Below are 21,525 nucleotides of genomic sequence, written 5' to 3'. Positions count from 1 at the left end.
CTGCCTTGGCCCTGCTCGGTCTTTTGCAAACCAGGGGAAACACCCACGTTCTCGCAGGTTGAAGCCCATTTGGGGAATGCCTGGACTCCTAAGCAAAGCATCAAGTATAGCTACGATGAAGATATTTTTGTCGCACGTATGTTGCCTCCGCTGCTAGTTCGTATAAAGAGCATGTTACCTCCGAATTAGGATAGCCCAGCACGAACAATGGATGGCCTACAAAGAGCTATTTTGTCAATGCTGTTGTTTTGGCCTAACGATAATACAGTAACAAAAGCTCTGTGTTGTACGCAAAGGTAGGAAACTACTATAATGCGCAGAACATCAGAGTATATGAACATATTTCTATGCGGCTCTCTGGTAAAAATCATCACCAACCACGAATCCGAGGAAAAGCGACAGATAAGGACTAGCAATTTTCCAGACACGTCACAGCGACTGAAATATACACGTCCTCACACCCATCTTTTCCACTACGCCCCGTTGGCGTTTAACATGGGAGCTGTCGATATCAAGATGGAAACCGTAAGCCAAGCCGACTCGAGTGACACCAGGTATTTCGAAGTGCTTTTGATAGGCGGGTTCTTCTACCTGACGTGCCTCGTAACTCTCACCGAAATGAGCTGCCGGGCCATTCTGAGCGCTTCAATCCAAGGCCGCAGGACCAAGATGGGTTGTGAAAGCATGTCAGATGGGCGGTTCTTGGAGTTCTGTGAATATGGCCAACTCAGTGTGCAGCAACGGCTGATTCTGGATGAGTACAAAACGTGCAGGTTTATGGAAGGCTTTTTGATCAAGGCTTTGGACATGTTTGGCATACACGTAAAGTTATCGAAGGACAACCTGGAACAGTGGCGTTATCATACGATATTGGCATCAGCCTTCATGCACGGCTCAATAGGGCATCTTTTGTGCCAGCTTCTTTTTGTATGCGACAAGCTGAATATGGCATTTCAGGCTGGCTTGACGCCCTGGTCCGTCGTGGTTCTGGTGGCAGGCTCCCAAATAGGAGCGGGTATCGGGATCTGGGCTGAAATCAGCCTAGCACTGACAGGCTCTCACCCGGAAGACGCACTGGATCAGTATGTTGACAACCAGATACGGTTCTGTCCCTGCATGGGGTCCAGCGGGTTCAGTTCTGGGTTGGGTATAGCTGTGGCTATTCTGACCCCCAGAGCCGAGTTGCTTGGCTTTTTCCCCATCTGGCTCTGGGTAATCTGGAGCGTTAAATGCGATGTTCTCGGTATGATCAATTTTCAGAAGTCCGGCGGACTTCGAATGTTTATCAAGAGGCGAGTGCTTGGCGCCGCCCCCGCGGAGCGTTGCTTGTTGGGAACTCGATTCATTTGGGAGGTGCGGCATTTGGCCTGCTGTTTGCTCTGGCACAGCTGTGGCTAGGATGATAGCTCACAATCGAAATGTTTACTTTTTTACATGGCGCCGACAAGTTGATAGAGGTCGGACAAAGAGACTACTTGTCAGTGCCATTGTTTTAGTCTAACAATAACTGCAGCAATAGTATTATGAATGACAAAGCTTTTTCCGCGCAAAAAGTACCATATATATTTCCCAGCAGCCCATTGATATCTGCAGAAGATTTCACCAACAAGTAAAAGAGGAAGGGAGTTTATCAGGACACATGATCTCGCTATTTTTTCTTCGCCGCCGCGCCCCGATATCAAAATGAGCTCCCTCGTCAATCCGCATCGAGCAAAGCGTGGGTTTCCCGTAATACCTTGCTGATATTGGGATACGCCCTTGCATGCTTTTTCGCGACTTATAGTTATGTACCACTAAACTGCTATAAGGCATTGCAAGCTATGCTCGAAGATTTCGAGGCTGAGATGGATTATGGCGGCATGTGGTACCCAAAGCTCTTTTGGGCGTACTTTCTAGGCCCCAGAGGTGGCTTGGACGACTTCAGCATTCACCAAGTCTGGCGTGAGGCACTAGACCCCAGCCTTTTCGTCAGCATCTCCCTCGCCACTGGTTGATCTCACTAGAAAACCTGGGCCAGGGGCGTTATCATACCCTCATCATGGGAGCATTCCTACACGCAAGCTGGGAGCATTTGTTGAGCGGCGTGGTGTTTGGGGCCTGCCTGTTGAGCTTAGCATTCAGGCTCGGTTTGGGGTGGTGGTCCATAATGATACTGACGATCGGCACCCAGGTGGTGGCGACTTTAGCAGAATGGATGGAGGTTTGGCTCGCGTTGAGAGTTCCCCATGACCCTGAAGATCCATGGGAAATGAAAATCAACAAAATAATTACTAATCGGAACTCTATAGGAAACAGCGCGATTATTTGTGGGATCGCGGCCGCCCTGGCTTGCCTCTACCCGCGGACACGAGTGCTTCCCTTTATACCTCTCTGGTCCGTTGTTCTTTACATGGTTGGCCGGGACGCTATAGATCAATATCGACTCGACGTTAGGATACATATTCGGAACGCTCTGGAGATGCAGCTGGCTGGCTATCAAGCCCCCTAAACGTCAGTCATGCGGCACACTTGGGTGGTGCCGCATTTGGAATCTTTTTTGCCCTCGTGTATACCTATGTTAAGTATGGAGTCAACCGAGAGCAACGAAACAACAGCAGGGGTCGTGACGTTGAGCCCCTGGATCCGCATCCTTTCCTGCACACAGCTCCCGCTCTCACCACCGTCACGGGGGAGCTCGTCGCCGTCATCATGTAGAATCTTGACCTCGACGCTCTGGTCCAGGCCGACGGTGCCGGACTTATACTGCGTCGGAGGCAGTGGGTTTGGTGTCGTCTGGTGGACTGAACCAAAAACAGAGACTCGGCTGGGAGATGCCGTCAATCTATTCGGATACATTGTTTTATAGTGCTGTAGTCTACGGAAAACCATAAGAGAGGACGGTAGCATATTATAACACAACTTGAGTAGATATCGCAGGAACAATAGCTGGATCCATGTTTATAATACAATTTTGTTTTAGATGCGTTTCTCTGGGCCTAATTTCCATCAGTCATTGTGAAACTCGGTGACCTACGAAAGTCAGAACCACGAACGCAAAGCTCTCTTTCATGGTTAACTACATGGCGTCAGCGGGACTGGGCCAGCCTGTTACAGACAGCACTCGGGAAGTAAGGAGACCTGTGAGCATGCGGCGCGCTTAGTGGTTCATCATAATTATTGGTGTTTCTAAGATACGAGAGGGAAGTCAACCCTAATGGATATTGCAGACGCAGTTGACTGTAGTATTCATCTTCCTCCATCTGTGATATTCCTGTTGGGAATCCTCCTCCGCGTTTACCACGCCCATTACCCATGCAAATAATTGGGATGTTCAAGAGGGCCGGTCTATCCACCGGACCTGCGCCAGTCACCATTGTAGGCGGCCTCCCAAGCCTGGATTAGCATCCGTACTCTAGGTTCTCTTGTGGCCATCGGGTTGGGTGTGGTGTTGTGACCCGACCGCCAAAGTACTCTATCGATTCGAAGCGTGTGAAGCGGTAACTTTGACTTTTGACAAAAACCGGGAAACCCACTGTCTACTGTGTTAGTGAAGTTGTTCTCGAAGGCAGTCAAGAAGAAGACCCTCACTATGGGTAGCCCGATCCGCATCGCGCTGTTTTCGGTGACGATATAGTGTGGCAACAACTCCAGCGATAGCGAGAAGTGACGCAATGACACCAAATACGATGCTGACGATAACCTCGGGTGACATTGGAGTCTGCTGATTGATTTCTGCTGGATCAGGATCCACAATATGAGTGAATGCGGGTTGCTGGCTAGGGGACGGGTAGTGGTATTGATTGGCGGTGATGGTGCAGGGGTAGCTAGAGAGTACAACGCCTGCTCGGGTGTAAGTCAATTTGTGAATGAACGGACTGTCGGGTGGGGTGGGCCTGCGGCAGAGTATAATAAAGTAGGCAAACACGGCGATATGGCAATTCTAATAATAAGCTGCGGACGGGTGAGCCAAGACGTACGCATACTGGATGATGATAGGCTGGGTGGTAACCCGACCGTCGGTTCTAGGAGGGGTTGTTCAACCCAAGGGACGAGTGTGGCGTGCTACCTGTTGCCAAGGACGGCTGAATGCCAAGGAGAGAAGTGAAAGTCTCTAGCGTTGGAAATACAACAGATACGAGATTGGGAGACTTGATATCCCGTCCATCCGGGACTATCTCGGCTATTGAGGTGAATCGTGCCTCTTTTATGGACTTTGGTCTGGCATTCATGGTGAAGACTTTCATGGCGATGGTATTCATGGTGTAAGGAGTCTGTGTCGCATTGCCCATTCGCACTGTTGACTGGTTTTCAGGGTGCAATGCAGGTCAGCATAGCCCCCAGCAATGATTTTCAGGATGTGCCATTTCGTCCAATCAAGGGATGAGTGGCAGTCATGGTTTCAACCGGCTCGGTATGAGGTCTTCATTTCATCCATTTCCGCACCAAAACACCACCAGGGATCCTCAACACTCTCAGCACGGCCATACCAAGCAGAAACAATCGACTTTGAGTATGGAGATTTGCTTCCGGACTCAATGATTTCTTGGAATTTGGCGACGCCTATCTTGACTCACTACTTGATCTTTCAATGCCGCTGGAGAATGCATGCATTGAAGATATGGGTTCGAATGTGCAAGCCGAAAGCCCCAACTTGCAGCAACAACGCCGGTTCAGGGTCTCTGGAGCATAGAATATACACTTAATGGATTGGGTCAGCCAGCATCCCGAGCCATATCCAACACAAGAGGACAAGGCCAACCTTGCCAGGCTCACCGACATGACTGTAGCATAGATCAGCTCGTGGGTTTCTAGGCTGCGGCAGCGAAAACTTCAGCGTGTGAAACCAAATCCAACCACTGAAACAACTGCGCATATGCCTACTCTTGATCCTTCCGAACCACTACCTTATCAACAGGCTAGCCAAGAGATTCATGGATTTCAGGAAGACCATGGAGTTGACCGCAGACTGTTCTTACAGACCGGGAGTTTAGATACAGACATAAGACGTCACTCCGATGATGGTAGGATGGCATCGACTCGGGCCACCTCTTTGCCCGAGGAACACGTACATAAGCATGCCAGACAGAGACTGCATAACAGACAATTATTTTTGTAACCCGGAGGAATGGGGCTGACATGCTTTGCATATCTAACGCCGTCTGGAAATAGTAGAGCTGGGTTGCTTGTATTGGTTCATTTACCTGTCACTGGGTGTCAATGGCTATGATGACTTTGGGAATGGTGTATTCCCTTAAATGCGACAACGCTGCTCTTGGTACAATAGTATAAGCGTTATACCACAGAACTAATTATTCCCCAGTCTATACAGGACGACAGGAGAGGGTGGGAGCAGCGTTGTCGCCATCAAGGGGATAGAGGTTGGTATTCAGACGGCTTACTGCCATTGACTGAGAAAACGCGATCTCAGTCTAGCAGGAAGCCGGAAATGGCGAGGCGCTGTGGTGTTGCTTGCCGCTGGAATTTGGATCATGGAACTGGGTTGGCAAGAAACCAACAGTCTCCCTTCGAGGCCAAGGTCTCTCCGAAACGTCCCGAGAGTTAGAAGCGATAGAAACCCATTTGCTGATACCTTGAGAAGGTGTTACCCGAGCATTGAAGTCAGTACACAGGTACGGCCAGAGGAAACGGGATCCAGGGCTGCATGAGGCCAAGCAATTGCCAACCAGTGGCATAACAAGTAAAAAGCAGTCACTTTCGTAATTCTACAAGATGTTGTGGGAGGTGGCGTACGTGCATAGAGTTTGGTGTGCTGTTTCTGCTAACGGTACAGGCAGCCGTCAAGGTCACCATGGCTTAGCATCACATCATAACATTGAAAGAAAGATGGTGGCAGGGAGTCGGTCTTGCTCTACGTAGCTGCCTAGCCAAGTCACTCGATGCGTTTCACATTGCCAAGAGCATGCTTCAATGGGGCCAAAAGTCGTTGCCGGTTCATGCCAGTCGTCATTCTTTTGGTGTCATATTAGTACAGTTTGCTTTGCTCTATGATGTGACCCATACTCCGTGACAGACACACGGTTCCTCTAGTTGTCCTCGGTGTTCTCGTTCTTGGCCAGATCGTTCTCCTTCAATAGCGTGGTGATCTCGTCGGCGCTCCACAGGCGGTGGTAGATCTTGCCGTCCTCTGTCTGGCCCACTGTCGCGAATTCAACTAAGAGTTTGGTGTCAGTACCGTTTTATCATCTCAGTGTGGGTGGGGCAGATCCCGGGGTACATACTCTTCTCGCTGCTCAGCTTCGTCGAGTCCATCGTCTTGCTGAGCACCTTGACCGCCATGGCGCACGCCTCCTTGAGGGTGCAGTCCTCCTTGTAGTCCTGCTTCAGCAAGCTCGAGGCGCTCGCATTGTTGGCGCCGGCGCTCGTCGCCTTCCAGCCGCCGTAGTTGCCCGAGGGGGTTGCTGAGGTAGAGCTGGAACTGGCGCTGGGGATCCCAGCCGGCGTAGATGAAGGAGACACCGAAGGGTCGGAGACCACCGTGTTGTGTGTATCCTTGCTTCAGGTCGCAGAGTCGGCGCACGAGTTGCTCGCAGGGGATGTCTTCGTTGTAGGTGAGGAGGTAGCGCTGGGCGGCTTGGCGGGCGTAGTTGATGAGGATGTTGGCGTCGGCCGTCATGCCAGCGACGGCGCAGATCATGTTGCTGTGCATGGTTAGCTGCTATGCGAGTCGCAAGTCCAAGTGCGCGGGCCACCTACTCGTTCAGGATGTAGAGCTTCTCGGCTGATGTGTCCTGCTCCAGCAGCTTGGATGTGACCTTGCGCTCGGCGGCCAAGACGATGCCATCCTTGGCGAGGATGCCGATGGCGGTACCGGCGTGGGAAATGGCCTCGAGGGCGTACTCGACTTGATAGAGGCGGCCTTCGGGGGAGAAGATGGTTGTCTGGAGGGGAGGGTCAGCTTTGTTTGTTTGGGTGAGGGCGGCGGGCCAGCTCAACAGCACAGGTGCAAGATGCGGGAGGGTTGGCAGAGGTGGCTTACTCGGGAATCGTAGCGGCGAGACATGATGGCGGGATGTGAAGATGGAAATGGCCCGCGGCGGTGGTTTGGTTATCTGTTGAATGGGACCTGAAGAGACAGCAGTGTTTCTTCTACGGTCTGGTCGGGTGGATGTATCGCGGGTCGGGACTTGTGATGCTGCTGGGCGGGAAGGCTGAGGGAACGACGTAAGGTCAATGCAGTCAGTGGCAGTGAGTGGCAGTAGGCAGAGAGCTGGCCAACGCAATTGATCCAGCGCTAGGGAAAGGCTGGCGGGACCTCAGCTGCTGGTAGTGCTAGGCAAGAGCCCACACGCGTTCGGGTGGGCAGGTAGCGAGGTAGCTGCGATTAGATAAGAAACCAATCTGCCACCAAGTCACACCAGCCACAACAGCTTGGAGCTCTTGTGGCGGAAGCTGTCCGCATTGAGACTTGGCTCTCTCTCTGGCACTTTGGCCTGAGTCAGACTTCCAATGGGCCACTGATCAACCGACTGGAAGGTTCTGGTCCGTGCAGCCGCTAATCAGATGGTGTTGGGGAGGTATCGTGCCCTATTGATTCGCAGCGGCAGTACTTACATGAGAGTGATCAATCGATTAGGCCAATCCACCTCCGCTTCTTCTGGCCTGCCCTGCTGCCACTCCTCCAGAAGACTCCTCCGCACTCCTTCCTAGCCTTCTACCCGAGCCCTCCCAATCCCAATCCCAATCTTCGTTGACTGCTCTCCACTGCCCAAGTCTCACTCTCCATCTTCAATCTTCTCCCACACCACCTGCACCTCGCACTGTCGCAGTATGTGAGGGGTCCGATCAATCAATGCCTTCGAATCTACGACGACTACGACTACCACTACCGCGCGACACCAGTCTGGCATGATTCGCACCTCCTCTCTTCCCGACCGACCTTGCGACTGAACTGACGGACGGACCCTGTTTCCTCTGCCTCCCCAAACTCCACTTAACGAGGCACGCGATCTCGCGACCGTGATTTTTCCCGTTCCCGCTTGCAACCGCCGCCTTCACCTCTCCTCGCGCAACCCACTCGAATCCTTCTCAGCTTCTCCTTCAGCTGTCGCCTAATACTTTGCGACACGGCTGACATACTCGCCGCCCGACAAGAACAGCTTGGGAAGCTCCTTCGTTCTCTCCGCAATCGTAGGTTGGAGGGAATTGGCTCGACCCGGGGATTAGTGCTTGACGAGAGCTGCTGGGAGCCGATCAACACAAGACTCTGCCCACACTTTGCGACAGCGCAGTCCTTTACCAGCCTGCCTGTGTCGCGTCTGCCTTCTTTCTTCAAAGCAATAGTTGAATCTTGCTGCGTAGAGTTTTTCCCATGATTGCCCGGACAGTGACCGCTCGCCCTTCAAGCCACTCTTAGTAAATACATCCTCCTACACTTGCCCGTCGCATCCAAAGCGGTCCATCCTGCAGACATTCACGGCACCCCAAGGCAATCACAGCAAACCACACGCAACTCGTATAAGAAAACAGCACAGCTTCACTCTGTAACAGGCTCACTCACCCACCATGTCTGGTAAGCGCACCTCCCACAACCGTACTGGCGCAACCCGCACCCGCGCCTCTCTGCTTGCGCAAACCTCGCCGTCGTCCCCCGTTATGACGCGGAGCGGCAGAAGAGGCGCCACGACAAGTGTCGTGACGCATGGCGAAGTCGTCATGCCCTCCCAACGACAGTCTGATCACAAACAGTATCACACACGCAGTCTAACACGTAACCTACCCACACCAGCAGAGCAAGAGCCCCGCCGATCGGTGCGCGCCACCAAAGGCCAGCACACCAAAGCCTTCGAGGCCCTCGAGAACGGCCCCCAGCCGACGAAACGGAAGCAGGCCGCCAAGAAGGGCAAGAAGGCGGCGCAGAAGGAGGAGGAGGAAGAAGACGAGGAGGTCATCCGCTGCGTCTGCGGCGCCATCTCCCAGGACAACGACGACCCCAACGAGCCATGGATCGCCTGCGAAAAGTGCGGCGCCTGGCAGCACAACGTCTGCATGGGCATGAGCATCTTCGACGACGATCTACCTAAGGAGTATTTCTGCGAGCAGTGCAAGCCCGAAGACCACAAGGACCTCCTCGACGGCATGGGGCGCGGCGAAGAGCCCTGGGTCACGCGGCGGCAGAAGCACGAGGACGAGAACAAGAAGAAGAAGGGCGGCAAGAAGGGCAAGGCCAAGCGCGTCAGCGACTCCAATTCCAAGGACCGCACCTCGCCCGCCGCGTCCGCCTCCAAGGCCAAGCCGTCCCCGACGCCCGAGGTGAAGAAGGAAGAGGAGCCAGCCGCAGCAGCCAAGGGCGGCAAGCGGAAACAGCAGCAGCGCGACCACTCGCAAGGACCCCAGAGCAAGCTGCGCAAGGTCGCCGCCGAGACGCCGGCCGTCCCGTCTGGGCCCAAGTACACACCACCCGAGGACCTGGCCGCCAGCGTCGACAAGCTGGAGCCCGCAGCCCGCAAGAAGGTCGCACAGGGTCTGCAGAAGTCTCTCGAGGCCGCACTCGAAGCCGCCGTCAAGGAGCACCTCTTCAGCATCCCGAAAGACAGCAACAAGAAGGCTCTCGCCGAGCGTCACGCCCTCGAGATCGAGCGCGCCCTGCACGACAGCCACAGCCAACAAGCCGCCACCACCCAGGCGCGGACACTGATCTTCAACCTGAAGAGGAACGTGCCGCTCGCCGTCCGCGTCTTCAACCGCTCCTTGACGCCTCCCACGGTCGCCTCCATGTCCACCAACGAACTGGCCACCGAGGAGCTCCAGCGCGAGACGGCCGAGATGAAGGCCAAGGCCGACAAGCAATCCACCCTCGTGGCCGAGGAAGCCCCGCGGGTCCGACGCACCCACAAGGGCGACGAGATTGTCGAGAACGAGAGCTTTGCCGCCACCGAGGAGGTGCCCTCGGTTTTGCGCAGGCAGAGCGTTAAGGACGCCTCTGCCGGCGAATCGAGCAAGTCTCCGGGCCAGGGCGCATCCGCCACGGCATCAGGGGCTGAGCGACCAAGCAAACCTCTCCGGGTTGATACCCAGGGCGCGCAGCGGTCACCCAAGGGATCCGGTTTTGATATCGACAAAGTCTTCGGGGGTGTACGTTCTCCTTCCGCATCCGCACACCAGCGCCGCCCCTCAGCGCCAGTCCCTCCTACTGGCCCGGGTGTGGATCCCGATGTCGATCGCTTGTTGGACGACGGCACCGACTCGCCTCCCTATTCCCCCACCGAGAACTTGGACCCCGATGTGGTATGGCATGGCGACCTCAAGATGGGCAACACCGCCGAGTTCCGCGCCGTCGCCAAGTATGCCGGCGGTGCCGACCTTAGCAAGCAGAGCGGCATCGCCTGGAACGACCTCATCCCCGTCGTCCTGAACGTCGCCGGCCGCATCCCCGAGGACAAGGCGGTCCCCTACCTCTGCGGTCTGCGGTACAACAACCAGATCGATCTCGTTATTACCAGTCTGTCAGTTGCCGACTCCAACGACGCCGCGGCGCGGGCCAGCTTCAAACTGTTGTTCACTACTTCATGTCGAAGAAGCGGTACGGCGTCGTGGGCGACCGCAAGATGGGCAATGTTCGGGATACCTACCTCGTGCCCATACCCGAGGGCGATGGTCCCTTGCCGGAGCCACTTCAGAACATCGAAGGCCATCTCATCCCTCAGAACCGGACCGAGCCTCTCTTGCTGCTGATCTTTGTGTATCGCGACGAGAAGCTGCAGCCGTTTGTCAACACCGAGTCCCAGGCTCAGATGCCTGTGCCACAGGGTACCCCGACTCCGCTATCGATGCAGGCCTCTACGCCAGTGCCTGATCGCCGGCAGTCGTCTGCTGCTGCGCCGACCTGGTCACCAGCCACGCCACAAGCACCTCCTAGCGCGACCTTCCCGACGCATCAGAGCCATACCCCTATCCCGCCTCCGGTCATTCCAGGCCAAGTTGCCCCAGCTGCGGCTCATGCACAAAGCCCGGCTCCCCAGCCTCCTCAGCAGGCTCAGCCTCCTCATCAATATCAACCACAGCAACCTCATTCTCAGCATCCACCCCAAATTCAGCCTCAGCATCATCCTCAACCCCAAGGACAACCTCAACATCATCCTCAAGCCCCGCACCAGCCTCACCCCCAGTACCAGGTTCAACCACCTCCCCAGATGCAGCAACCTCAGATGCAGCAGCCATCCCAGTTTCAGCAACCACCACCAACTCAACCGCTTCGACAGATACCGGGCCCCGCGGCGCCCCCACCGGCCCAAGACCTCGAGGCCACGAAGCGTGCGCAGGCCGAGGGCGAGGAAAAGGCCCGCCAGGTCCTGGGTCCCCTCTTCAACAGCCCGACGGTGACCTTCCTGCTCCCCACGCCGCCCGTATGAAGGAGGGCGAGTGGAACGCGGTGAAGCGGTGCCTGGAGCGGGACCCGCGCGCGCGCGACGACCTGCCGCTGCTCAGCAAGCTCCTCACGGAAGAGGGCAACAACGCGCGCCAGAACGGCCACTCGACGACGCAGGCGCCGCCTTCGCAGCACCAGGCCAACAGCAGCGCCTCGCCCACGGGTGTGGTGCAGACGACGCTGGCAGCCGCGGCTGCGAACCTGCCGCCCACAGGGGCGCCGCCGTCGGCGCCGTCAGCAACCACGGTCCAGCCTAAGGCATGATGAAATGGTTACGGAAACTTGGCACACGTGCGAATCATCCATAGCGGAGATATTGGGAGTCATGAGCCGCAAGGGGCCAGTACTGTACTTTGGCAACTTATTGCAAGAATCGATTAGGAGAGCTAAGCCGAATACATATGGTATACTCTTGTCTATTCACTTAAGTCCCGCTCTATGCTGCTGCTGCTATGTGATGTTGTTGACTTGCGCCTCTTAGAACCCTTGCGTCATCTTCTGCCTATATGCTACCCGGCTAGATTGGGGATGGATATGGCTTAAAGGGTTCCATCATTCTGGGCACCGCACCTCTGAAACTTGCTGCATCCGTACATACGACTCTCCGCGACCGTAATACCCTCATCAGTTTGATGGCATTCCTCGCATATCGACTATATGCCACCGCATCTTAATCAACTAAGCTAGCTTCTTTCAGAAGATGCAGAACCGAGGGAATATTGGAACGGGGGATGGTTGGATGATTGGATGCTGATTGGAATTATATATCATTAGTCTAGCGTATGGGAGGCCTCAGCGTTCCAACTTCATAATACGAGAGACAGAATATAAACACTTTGCTTGTATGATTGTGTATCTACGTGACTTGGTTTCCTGTCGTGATGTTTTGTTCCATTGTGCTACAATAAGAGCCCCGGCTTATCCCCATCTACGGGCGACTGGTTGATCTGACCAATCGCGTGTCACTCAATGTGCTTGCCTGAACGCGTTGGATCGTTGCGATGATGTATCTCGCGATCCGTTGGCAGGAGTTCATCACTCCGGGATTCGATTTCTTACGTTGTTTCGATATCTGCTCTCTGGTATATTGGGGATTCTGCGCATGCTGCATGCTTGGTGCTCCTACAATGTGGCAATGACCATGTAGCTTGACTGCCAATCCCACAACTGCGGGGGATTGCACCAAATCATTTACGGCGATGGATGTTTACATTGCTCCTGGCGCTCTGGGATAACCTGGCTGACTTGATTCCGGAAGAAAAGAAACGTGCTCAACTCTTTTGCTGCTGGACCACATGCGGTGGTTCCTACGCGATGCGGTCATCGTGTTCTCGGATAAGCGGTCCTGCAAGACCGGGCTTGTGAAGTGATGACGGGATTGGAGATGCAAGTGCTGGGGGATTTGAGACAGGGGGTCACTGTGCACTAGTCCTGACTTCGCAGCCTAGGTTTCTTTCAGACCAAGCTGCCCGCCCATCGCATCCTGTCAACAGCGAACCCTCGACGTTGCACGCCGTGGCACACATGGTACAGCACATGCTGCAGCGTCGTATCTCTGGTCTCCCGAGGCTCCGGTATCCGAAGTATATTAGGCATTCTAAAAGCCCAACGCCAATTAGATCAATGATGTTCTGCATGTCTCATTTCGGGTCTCGAGTCTTCAACGGAACAACCCGAAACCTCGAAACCAGCCAGTCTGTTCCCAGCTCTCAACTAGCACCTCTTGGCACTGCGGTAAACTAAACTCGAAGCCGCGAAGTCCCTCAGCTCCCGGAGCAAACACCAACGCATTCCGCTCCGTAGAGTCTTTTCTAAGACAACATGAACGGGTGCCCCGCGCCATTTCTTGCGCCAAGACCTGGGGAAGCATGGAGAAGAGGCCACGCATCCCGGGCGGCACGCAATTCCCCAGACTGTTAGACGTGACGGTGGCACGACGCTCGATATTAAACCGGGGATCCCACCCCTCATCGGCAGCCTGGTCCGCAACCTGGCTAGGAGGCTTTCCTGGCGCGTCATGAGTCAGCAAGAGGCGTTGGCATGCACAGTTTCTGGAATCTCATGGGCACCAGCAAGGCGCAATTGTGGTTCCTCAATCAAGATGTTTCCGCTGATCTGTGTTGGCGACGAGGACCAGCTGGTCATTGTTGGAAGCTTGGCAGAGGCCGTTGGGTTCCGAGGCCCCAGCAGCTGGGGGTATATTGTGCCCTGTTAGCACCTTGGCAGAAAACTCTCGATTCCGATATCCCAGGATGAGGGCTGTTGGTAATACGGCCGGAGACTCCGGATACCCAGGTGTGTGTAAACAAGCACATCTTTCTACGTGTCAACAGATCTATAAGTTGGAAATGGCGTCCGCGAAATCTATACCTTCTGTTACCGAGTTAGCTCTGCCTTTGCTGAGCTGCCCCTATTATTAAGATGTTCGCAAGCACGCTTCTTCTGAGCAGCCTGGTCGCTCTTGCTCAGGGGGGCGCCCTCATCACCCGTTTCGACATCAACCAGTGCCTTGCATCCTCCGGCGTCCCCCAGGACGTCAAGGGCTCGGACGACTGGAACGCCGACTCGGCCGCCTTCAACATCCGCATCCCCTATACCCCCGTGGCCATTGCGGTGCCCAAGACCACAGACCACATCAAGAAGGCTATCTTGTGCGGCAAGAAGCCCTCTATTCCTCTTTTACTTGGTGACATCTTCTGCAGATATGTCAACGGGCCACTGGGGAGTATGATTGTAATATACCATAATACCTGTTACCTCAAGCAACAATTGCCATGGCCACAGTTCGCGCGAAAAAAAAAACCAAAAAACCCTTTTCGTGAACTGACAACGGCATCGTGATTCTCGTGATTTTCTCAATCGACTCATGCCGCCCATATCCAATTCGGGACCAAAAAAGTTTGGCGCCTCCCTGGCATGCCGTGATATTCCCTGCTAATCTCCATCAATTGATGCATAATGCCGGGGCCAGTGGGTATGTTATCTGCTGCAGAGCTTGTTTGGCCTCTGGTGCCACCTATTTTGGCGTTGTCCAAACCCAGCAGTGCTGTAAATATGTTCCCATCACCACTTTAACGCAATGGTGTTTTCTTTTCCTTTGGCTAACCGATTCCTGTATAAGCAAGGAATCGTCATATCGCCAAAGCTGATAGATAGCACAGGTGTTCCAAACACTACATCAACTCAACCATCAAATCACGAGTCACGGAATGATATATATATGTACGAATCAATGGGTCATAATGAGCTCATCCTTCGTGAGCCGTCAATTGTTCTGTCTCTAACTACCTCATCCCTAGCAATCATCTAACCATCGCAACCTTTGTTGTCAACTGTCTTGTCTATCTACGCCAACCTCTGCCACCAGTCATGGTGACACTGGACCACTGAATCCTGCTTGATAGTGCCGACGCGACCACTCCGTTTGGCCTCGTCCGTCCAGCTCTTGAGGACCTTCAACTCGCGCTTGACCTTCTGCTGCAAACGAGGGCGCTGGGGAGGGGGGAACTGTGTGGTCGGGTTCGCACAGGTTTCTGTCCCCAATGACGACGACTAAAGTTGTGACACGGGTTGTTGCCACAACATGGCGCTCACACTTGGCAGCAAAGCCTGCACCATCCTCGCGTGTGATAACCATGACGTAGACCACAACCTTGCGATCTGTTCCCTGGTAAAGGTCCACGGTGCCAACCGAGATGTCGCCAAGGCCAATGCGATGCAACTCCTCCTGGATGACACGAGCTTGGGCGGAATATGGAGTCACAACTCCAGCTTCCTTGGGATCCAACTCATAACGCTCAAGGAGAAATCCGATCAGGTCCATGCACACGTCTGTGTGTTCGTCGTTGCGACGACTCTTGTTGGCGCCAACCATGGTGACCTTGGCTTTTGGCACATCGATGAACAAGGAGAAGATTTGATCAGCGGGATTAAGTGTCGCGCTGTATCGGGCAGACAGGTCGACATCAAGCTGGTTCATCTCCTCGCTCACGGGCTCCGTAGTGGTGATCATGTCAAACTCCTTCTAGTGACGGTCGAAGATCCAGTCACCAAGACAAGACTTCATCCTGCACTACACGGACAAGGGAAGGTAAGGCCAGCAGAGATTATATAGCATAAATCCCAAAATGCTGTAATCGTGAAACAAGCCAACTCTGTTCACTGGAACCGAGTCACCATTGGATCTCAATCTAGACGGTCGTCAAGCTGCCCACATAGGCATGGGCAGCTTCACTGACGATGCACCCCTTGCTATAAGAACACCGGAATAACAAGGAGCGACCACTGGTAAAGCGTAGTAAACACTAGATAAGAAACCACTGAGACACTATAGTAGAAGTAGAATCCACTGGATAACGGAGTAACCACTAGATAGTAAAGTACTTAGACAATAGGGTTATATAAATGGACTAATAATAACACCACTGGGGAAACGGAGTAATCACTGGAGAAGAAGCTACCTAGAAACTGGAATAACAACTAGCAACCACTGGGACATCGGCATAATCGCAGGAGAGGTTCCACTCCGGCAGCGGAACAGCGAGTAGAGCCACTGGGGCAACGGAGTAACCTTTGGACGAGAAGCCAATGAGACACTAGTCACATAAGCTTCCACTGGGGTCGGATGGGTAATCACTTGAAGAAGTGGTAGTAAGACACTGGAATAATAAGGAATCGGCATTGGAGCTATATAGATTTTGCTACTGGTGTATGAGGACACCTTGTTTACTCTGTCGCGCGCTTTGCCAGGTAGCCGGACCTGTGTGCCCCTCACGTTCCAACTCCTTGTCACTTCAGCAGTTCGATGTGCCACGAGACATGGTGGACGGCTATGCTCCTCGAAACTTCAAATGCAAAATGGGCTGCCGCAACGAGATTGCATGCTAATGGCACTATTGTCAGTCCTTGGGTCGGGAGTATGGCGCGGGCTTAAAGCCCTTAGCCAGTCCTACTTACCCAAGGGGCTGTCTGTCGATGGTATTCGTGCGGTACTCCAACATGTCTCTCCGGACAGGTCGTTAGTTCCTTGCCAACATGCACGAAAAACCTGATCGCGACTGGGGTTTTGTCAAGATTGGCTGCGACCAGCATCCCATGCCTATTCCATTCCACAAAGCCCTCTTCCTTGGCGCCGATGAGGATAGATGGTTGGACTGGAAGTTTGAAAGGAGCTCGGCCGCTCTCAACAAGGGCAGTGGGCTCAAGTTTACTCAAATGAGTTTGGGCGACCTGAGGCAACTCGACGCATCGTTGAACATGACTGCGGCAACGACTGGTTTTGTCGCAATACGTACCACCTCTTTCTCGGGCATCGGGGAGGTGTTTCTGGCAACGGCGGCGGAGAGGCTCGCTGCCGCAATGTTTGGTTGAAACTCATCAACCAAGATCCTGCCAACGTGCCCAAGGTCCCCAAGTTCTGCACTGAGCCGGCGCACGCACATCGACCCTGCAGACTTCATGCTGCCATGACCGACTACGTCGTTCATATCAAGAACAAGTTCCATCGAATATGTTCGCGACCACCGCCAAAGTCACGAAGAGCGTCAAGAACCATTCGAAATGCGGCGAGAGTTATTGCGAGACCATGGTGGCCGATTTGCACATCATGACAGACCTCGACCATAGCGACGCACAGATGACCGAAAGAATCGCCCTGTCCGACATCATTACTGCGCAGATGGATCCGGCAACCGCAAGACAGCCCATCATGATCGATGGTCGCATTATTGTGTGCAATATATCCAACTGGGCCAAGGAGAAAGGGCTTGCTAAGGCTATCCTCGAGGTTCCCACACCTGTCACAACAAGAGTAGTCGCATACGCTGGCGCCATGCAGTACTCAGCAGCAGCCAAGGACGGCGATGGTCAGCATGCAGCAGATGAGAATATCGCGGAAGCCTCGGGCCCCTATGGAATACTCCAGATTGAGCCGAAAACAAGCATAATCACTACTCAGGCCGAGACCCAAAGCGCGGATCCACGAACGAAGCTCAAAAGACACGCAGGTACACAAACAGTTTCTGGCACCCCCACCCCCGAAAAGACAGAAATCGAACACGCCTGTCACCATACACGAGAGCGGCTCACACACAGACACAGTCGCTGTGAACGTGCTTATGCTGTAAGAGTTGCGGGAGATGACAAGATTGCTTCGACCTATCTCCATGAAAGCTCGCATGGATCTGTGGAAGGAACTAGAGGAGGATTAGGTAACTTACACCCGACACAAAGTGCTATATAAAGGAAGGAAAGAAAAAGACAAAAGAGAAAGGCACTGCGGTGCTAAATAAATACACCAATGAGATCTCTAGCGTAGCGCGCTAAGCGCTTCAAGGGGCTAACCCCTGTCTCCATCCTGCTGCGACAGTACATCAACTACGCCGACGCCAACCTGGACCAGGGCACGGCGCAGAGGCTGTACTACGGCGTTAACCTGCCCAAGTTGCAGGAGCTCAAAGCCAAGTATGACCCGGAGGAACGCTTTTGGTATCCACAGTCCATCCGACCGGTTTAGGACAGGGTTCCTAGGATCCTAAGGCAGTAGCCGGGTTTGGGAAGAGCCTCGATAATAAGCTTCGTGCATCATATAGATATCACGATATCAAGCATATCTGAACAGAAGCTAACGATGGTAATATATAATAATCTAATGACAAACAAGCTTTCCCTCATACCTCCCGCCAAACACGGCATGATTGATGAAGAAACGAGCAGCAATGGCACGCCCGCGTTCACCTCCTCCCGTCCATCCTCCCGTCCCCTCCCCTTCTTCTCATTGTGGTGGTGGTGGTAGAGGCGGCACCATGGCATCCAGGATCCACTGCCCCCGACTCCGCAAGTTCGGATTGTGCGCTCACTGGACTCGTGCAGCGTCTGGAACAGCACCACGGCCAGGTTCGCAAACTGCGTCGCCAGCATCCCCGTGAGGATTTCACCTCTGTCGGGCGGGCGCAGCGGCGCCGGGTCGTCGAGGTGGTTCATCAGCCAGACCCCGAGGGCCACGCAGGCGACCTGGGAGAACTTGGGCTTCATGCGTCGGTGCGTCGTCGTTTGGACTGTGGCACATGGTCAGGAGACGAAAAGAAACTAATGGATTCAGGGGATGATGATGATGATGATGATGCGGAGCTGTAGGAAAGGAGCGATTCACGATTTCTCAGTGAGGTATAAGGCACGGCCACGATGGGTCTATTCTGCAGATATCCAGGTGCCGCATTGGCCCACAATTTCTGAACGTCGGCCCATCTTGCCGCATGGTTTGGTGTCCCCAGGGGTCGTGCCACGAGATCTGGTTGTTCTGCGCAGAGTTTGAGGGTCAGAGTAGTCAAGGGCTATGGTCGCTTACCTCGCGATCCCAGACGCTCATCGAGTACACAATGTCGTCGTATCTGCCGCCGGCCGGTTTCTCATGGCGGTGGATGTAACACCACAGCCGATACTTGCGGCCGTTCGGGACCCAGCGAAACGGGAAGTTTATTACAGAAGGCCAAGGACCAATTTGCTCGCGATATAGTTGCGCGCTTATTCGCGCTCTAGTCTCGCTCGTCGCGCCCGTCTTCGCTTGAGAATCTGTACTTGTCCAGTCGAACCCAGGACCCGGCAAAGATGGCACGTCGAGGCAGGATTGCGCACCGCGCCAATGAAAGTACGCCCACTGCGGCACAAAGTTAGCAATTAAAGTCGAGTGAGCCTCACAGGCATCACCGACGTACCACTCGCTGCTCTCGTTTGGGAACGCGCACGTTGTACGCATTGAGGGCAATCGATATACCGCTGTCCAGGAAATAGTTTTGGGTGATCACTGCCGTTTTGGCCCCCTGATGTTAGCAAGATGGCAAAACAAGAATCCTCAGCCAATCGCACTTACAGCGGCCATTGACAGGCATCGCCAACAGAGTCTGGAGGAATAACTGGATGTGAACACCCTGTACCTCACTGGGATTGACCTTCCTCGTCGTCCCGTTGCGGTTTTCTATCTCGTCAAAGGGCCATGGCGCGTCCTACAGTTCTCTGTCAGTCTATGAGCCATGTAGGCGTAGAGATGATCTCTCTCTTCCACCCTCGGGGACACAAGATCGTGCTCGCCCAATAGGGAGCGGTGCCCGGGTTATGAGGGCCCGTGTAATAGTTATAGACCAAATTTCGGGGCGCTTTGCGCGCCGGCCGGTTTTGGGCTGGATCCGCTGTCTGTTCCCATGGGCGCGTAACCATCTTGGCGGGGTTTGATTACTATGCATACAGATGAGAGATGAAATGAGAGACTCGCAAGTCGTCTTAGTAGATTATTGTAAACCATCTCAACAATGGAGCGACTCTTCCGCAACCAGCAACCGTGAGCCTCGACACAAAGGGGTTAGCTAGGGGAACAAAGCTACACATCTATCGTCAAAAGAGCCACTGACAAAGATGGGCTTCTACGGCCTACCATATCACCTTCTAGATGACAATGGGATTTGCAGAGCCCATACAATTTGCGATATCGAGTCGAATCTCCGACACCAATCTGAACCCGCTGGGCCTAAGCATCCCCCTTGATGCTCTTCTCCCACGCCTGCTTGACCTTGCCCAACAGCCCCTCGACAGTCAAGACATCCACCGCCGTGCCCGCCAGCGCCTTGCCCACCCGGAGTGCCCGCTCGAACGCGTCCCGGGTGCCGCTCGCCTGTTCAAAGTCGGGGCTGTGCGGCCCGTTGCCCTGCGGGCCCGGCACGATGGCGAACCCGGGGCTCAGGCTCGGCATGGCGTAGCTGACGTCGCCCTGGTCGGTGCTGGCCCCGCTGCGCCCGAGCATCTCGTCGAGGTCCTGGTCGGCGGGGATTGTTTGGTTTGAAGACGAGGGCAGGAGCGCGTTGAAGTAGCGCGCGTACGAGGCGCCGAGCGGGCGGTTAGGCACGTGGTCAGCGTACGCCATCCCCATCGCCATCTCCAGCCGCGCGCCCGTCGCCGTCGCGCCCGCCTCGAAGCAGTGGCGGACTTTTACTAGAAGCTCCTCGAGCCGCGCCTGCGTGTTGGCGCGCACGACGAAGTTGCCGGCCGCGTACGCGTGGATGATGTTGGGCCGCGCGCCGCCGTCGGTGATGTTTCCCTGGATCACGTCGCCGGGCATGGTCTGCTGGCGCAGGACCGACAGGCCGTTGTAGGCCGTGATGAGCGCGTCGAGCGCGTTGATGCCCAGCCAGGGGCTCGCGGCCGCGTGCGCCTCCCGGCCAAAGTACTCGACGCGCAGCGCCGTGTAAGCCGAGGTTCGCGTCAGCGCGTGGTTGCGGGTGATGCCCGGGTGTGAAATCAGGTTAAGGTCGACTTTGTGGTCCTTGTAGGCGCCGGCCTCGAGCAGTTTGATCTTGCCGCCTCCGCCTGGTGTGTGTTAGCGGGCAATGTTTGGGACTTCTGTGTGGCGATGCTTACCTTCTTCTGCCGGGGTGCCGAACAGCACCACCTTTCCGGCAAGTTTGTTGCTTCTCGTGACCTCGGCTGTGGCTATCGCCCCTGACACTGCGGCGGTCGCGATGAGATTATGTCCACACGCATGGCCGATTCCTTCCAATGCATCTATTTTAGTCAGTGGATATCTCCAGTAATGCGATTGCAGCAGCGACTTACCCATCTCACAATTGAAAGACACCACGGGCCCTTTCTTCCCACTGTCCCACACCGCCACCCAGGCCGTCTTCAAGCCGTAGGCAGACGGCGTCACTTTCCAGCCATCAATGCCTTTCATGAACGTCGTCAACGTATCGTGGGCAATGAACTCCTCGTATCCCAGCTCCGGGTTGTCGTGGATCTTCTTGTTGACCTCCCACAGCCTTTCTGTGATGCGATCGATGGCATCATTGAGCTCGGACAAGTAACGCGGGGCAGACTGCAGTGCGCTTGGTGCTGCGTCTTCGTGGGTGACCACGACGAAATCATCGACATCTAGTCGCATGGTGAATGTCCGCTGGCGGTTGGCCTTCTGATTACGAGAATGTAGTTGAGAGTCGAGTTGTTTAGCAAGAAGATGCGATGTGTTGCCGATTCGTCGGCTTGTAGCTCGTGCACTGTGGCGGGCAAGAGCCGTAGTGTGGGGTAAAGACTACCCCGGGAGATTGCCCCTTTCTTGGCGGCCGCCCCCACCGTGATGCGCCCCCGGCACTCCTTCGACTCTCCATGTTATTTTTCTC

At 54.6% G+C, this 21,525-nt stretch overlaps 10 protein-coding genes across 10 annotated transcripts; 5 read left to right on the top strand and 5 right to left on the bottom strand.

Moving 5' to 3' along the window:
- Nucleotides 1–1,683: 1,683 nt before the first annotated feature.
- On the top strand, nt 1,684–1,994 carry PG997_014162 (uncharacterized protein; the record flags this gene model as incomplete). Its single annotated transcript, XM_066818476.1, has 2 exons — nt 1,684–1,728; nt 1,809–1,994. The coding sequence occupies 2 exons, from the start codon at nt 1,684–1,686 to the stop codon at nt 1,992–1,994; spliced, it is 231 nt and encodes a 76-aa protein (XP_066660664.1).
- Nucleotides 1,995–3,523: 1,529 nt separating this feature from the next.
- Nucleotides 3,524–4,238, bottom strand: PG997_014161 (uncharacterized protein; the record flags this gene model as incomplete). Its single annotated transcript, XM_066818475.1, has 3 exons — nt 3,524–3,872; nt 3,957–4,001; nt 4,060–4,238. 3 exons carry the CDS (start codon nt 4,236–4,238, stop codon nt 3,524–3,526), a joined length of 573 nt encoding a protein of 190 aa, XP_066660663.1.
- A 1,785-nt stretch (nt 4,239–6,023) lies between these two features.
- PG997_014160 (nucleophile aminohydrolase) lies at nt 6,024–7,000 on the bottom strand (the record flags this gene model as incomplete). The annotated part of the gene is made up of 5 exons (XM_066818474.1): nt 6,024–6,151; nt 6,219–6,398; nt 6,472–6,638; nt 6,694–6,878; nt 6,977–7,000. The coding sequence occupies 5 exons, from the start codon at nt 6,998–7,000 to the stop codon at nt 6,024–6,026; spliced, it is 684 nt and encodes a 227-aa protein (XP_066660662.1).
- A 1,502-nt stretch (nt 7,001–8,502) lies between these two features.
- On the top strand, nt 8,503–11,629 carry PG997_014159 (transcription factor gsfR2; the record flags this gene model as incomplete). Its single annotated transcript, XM_066818473.1, has 3 exons — nt 8,503–10,406; nt 10,448–11,342; nt 11,387–11,629. 3 exons carry the CDS (start codon nt 8,503–8,505, stop codon nt 11,627–11,629), a joined length of 3,042 nt encoding a protein of 1,013 aa, XP_066660661.1.
- A 2,157-nt stretch (nt 11,630–13,786) lies between these two features.
- PG997_014158 (uncharacterized protein) lies at nt 13,787–14,675 on the top strand (the record flags this gene model as incomplete). Its single annotated transcript, XM_066818472.1, has 2 exons — nt 13,787–14,090; nt 14,665–14,675. The coding sequence occupies 2 exons, from the start codon at nt 13,787–13,789 to the stop codon at nt 14,673–14,675; spliced, it is 315 nt and encodes a 104-aa protein (XP_066660660.1).
- A 57-nt stretch (nt 14,676–14,732) lies between these two features.
- Nucleotides 14,733–15,377, bottom strand: PG997_014157 (RNA helicase; the record flags this gene model as incomplete). The annotated part of the gene is made up of 1 exon (XM_066818471.1): nt 14,733–15,377. The coding sequence occupies one exon, from the start codon at nt 15,375–15,377 to the stop codon at nt 14,733–14,735; it is 645 nt and encodes a 214-aa protein (XP_066660659.1).
- Nucleotides 15,378–16,399: 1,022 nt separating this feature from the next.
- On the top strand, nt 16,400–16,735 carry PG997_014156 (uncharacterized protein; the record flags this gene model as incomplete). Its single annotated transcript, XM_066818470.1, has 1 exon — nt 16,400–16,735. The coding sequence occupies one exon, from the start codon at nt 16,400–16,402 to the stop codon at nt 16,733–16,735; it is 336 nt and encodes a 111-aa protein (XP_066660658.1).
- Nucleotides 16,736–16,874: 139 nt separating this feature from the next.
- PG997_014155 (glucooligosaccharide oxidase) lies at nt 16,875–17,879 on the top strand (the record flags this gene model as incomplete). The annotated part of the gene is made up of 2 exons (XM_066818469.1): nt 16,875–17,381; nt 17,733–17,879. 2 exons carry the CDS (start codon nt 16,875–16,877, stop codon nt 17,877–17,879), a joined length of 654 nt encoding a protein of 217 aa, XP_066660657.1.
- A 581-nt stretch (nt 17,880–18,460) lies between these two features.
- PG997_014154 (uncharacterized protein) lies at nt 18,461–19,241 on the bottom strand (the record flags this gene model as incomplete). Its single annotated transcript, XM_066818468.1, has 4 exons — nt 18,461–18,493; nt 18,711–19,019; nt 19,078–19,182; nt 19,233–19,241. 4 exons carry the CDS (start codon nt 19,239–19,241, stop codon nt 18,461–18,463), a joined length of 456 nt encoding a protein of 151 aa, XP_066660656.1.
- Nucleotides 19,242–19,883: 642 nt separating this feature from the next.
- Nucleotides 19,884–21,290, bottom strand: PG997_014153 (Peptidase M20 domain-containing protein 2; the record flags this gene model as incomplete). Its single annotated transcript, XM_066818467.1, has 3 exons — nt 19,884–20,719; nt 20,771–20,914; nt 20,966–21,290. 3 exons carry the CDS (start codon nt 21,288–21,290, stop codon nt 19,884–19,886), a joined length of 1,305 nt encoding a protein of 434 aa, XP_066660655.1.
- Nucleotides 21,291–21,525: the final 235 nt, after the last annotated feature.

This window comes from Apiospora hydei (genome assembly GCF_038363865.1).
Source record: "Apiospora hydei strain CBS 114990 chromosome Unknown utg000010l_segment0_segment0, whole genome shotgun sequence".
Lineage (NCBI taxonomy): Eukaryota > Fungi > Ascomycota > Sordariomycetes > Amphisphaeriales > Apiosporaceae > Apiospora > Apiospora hydei.
The sequence above is the reverse complement of the archived record's forward strand: the minus strand, read 5'-3'. Positions and strand labels throughout refer to the sequence as shown.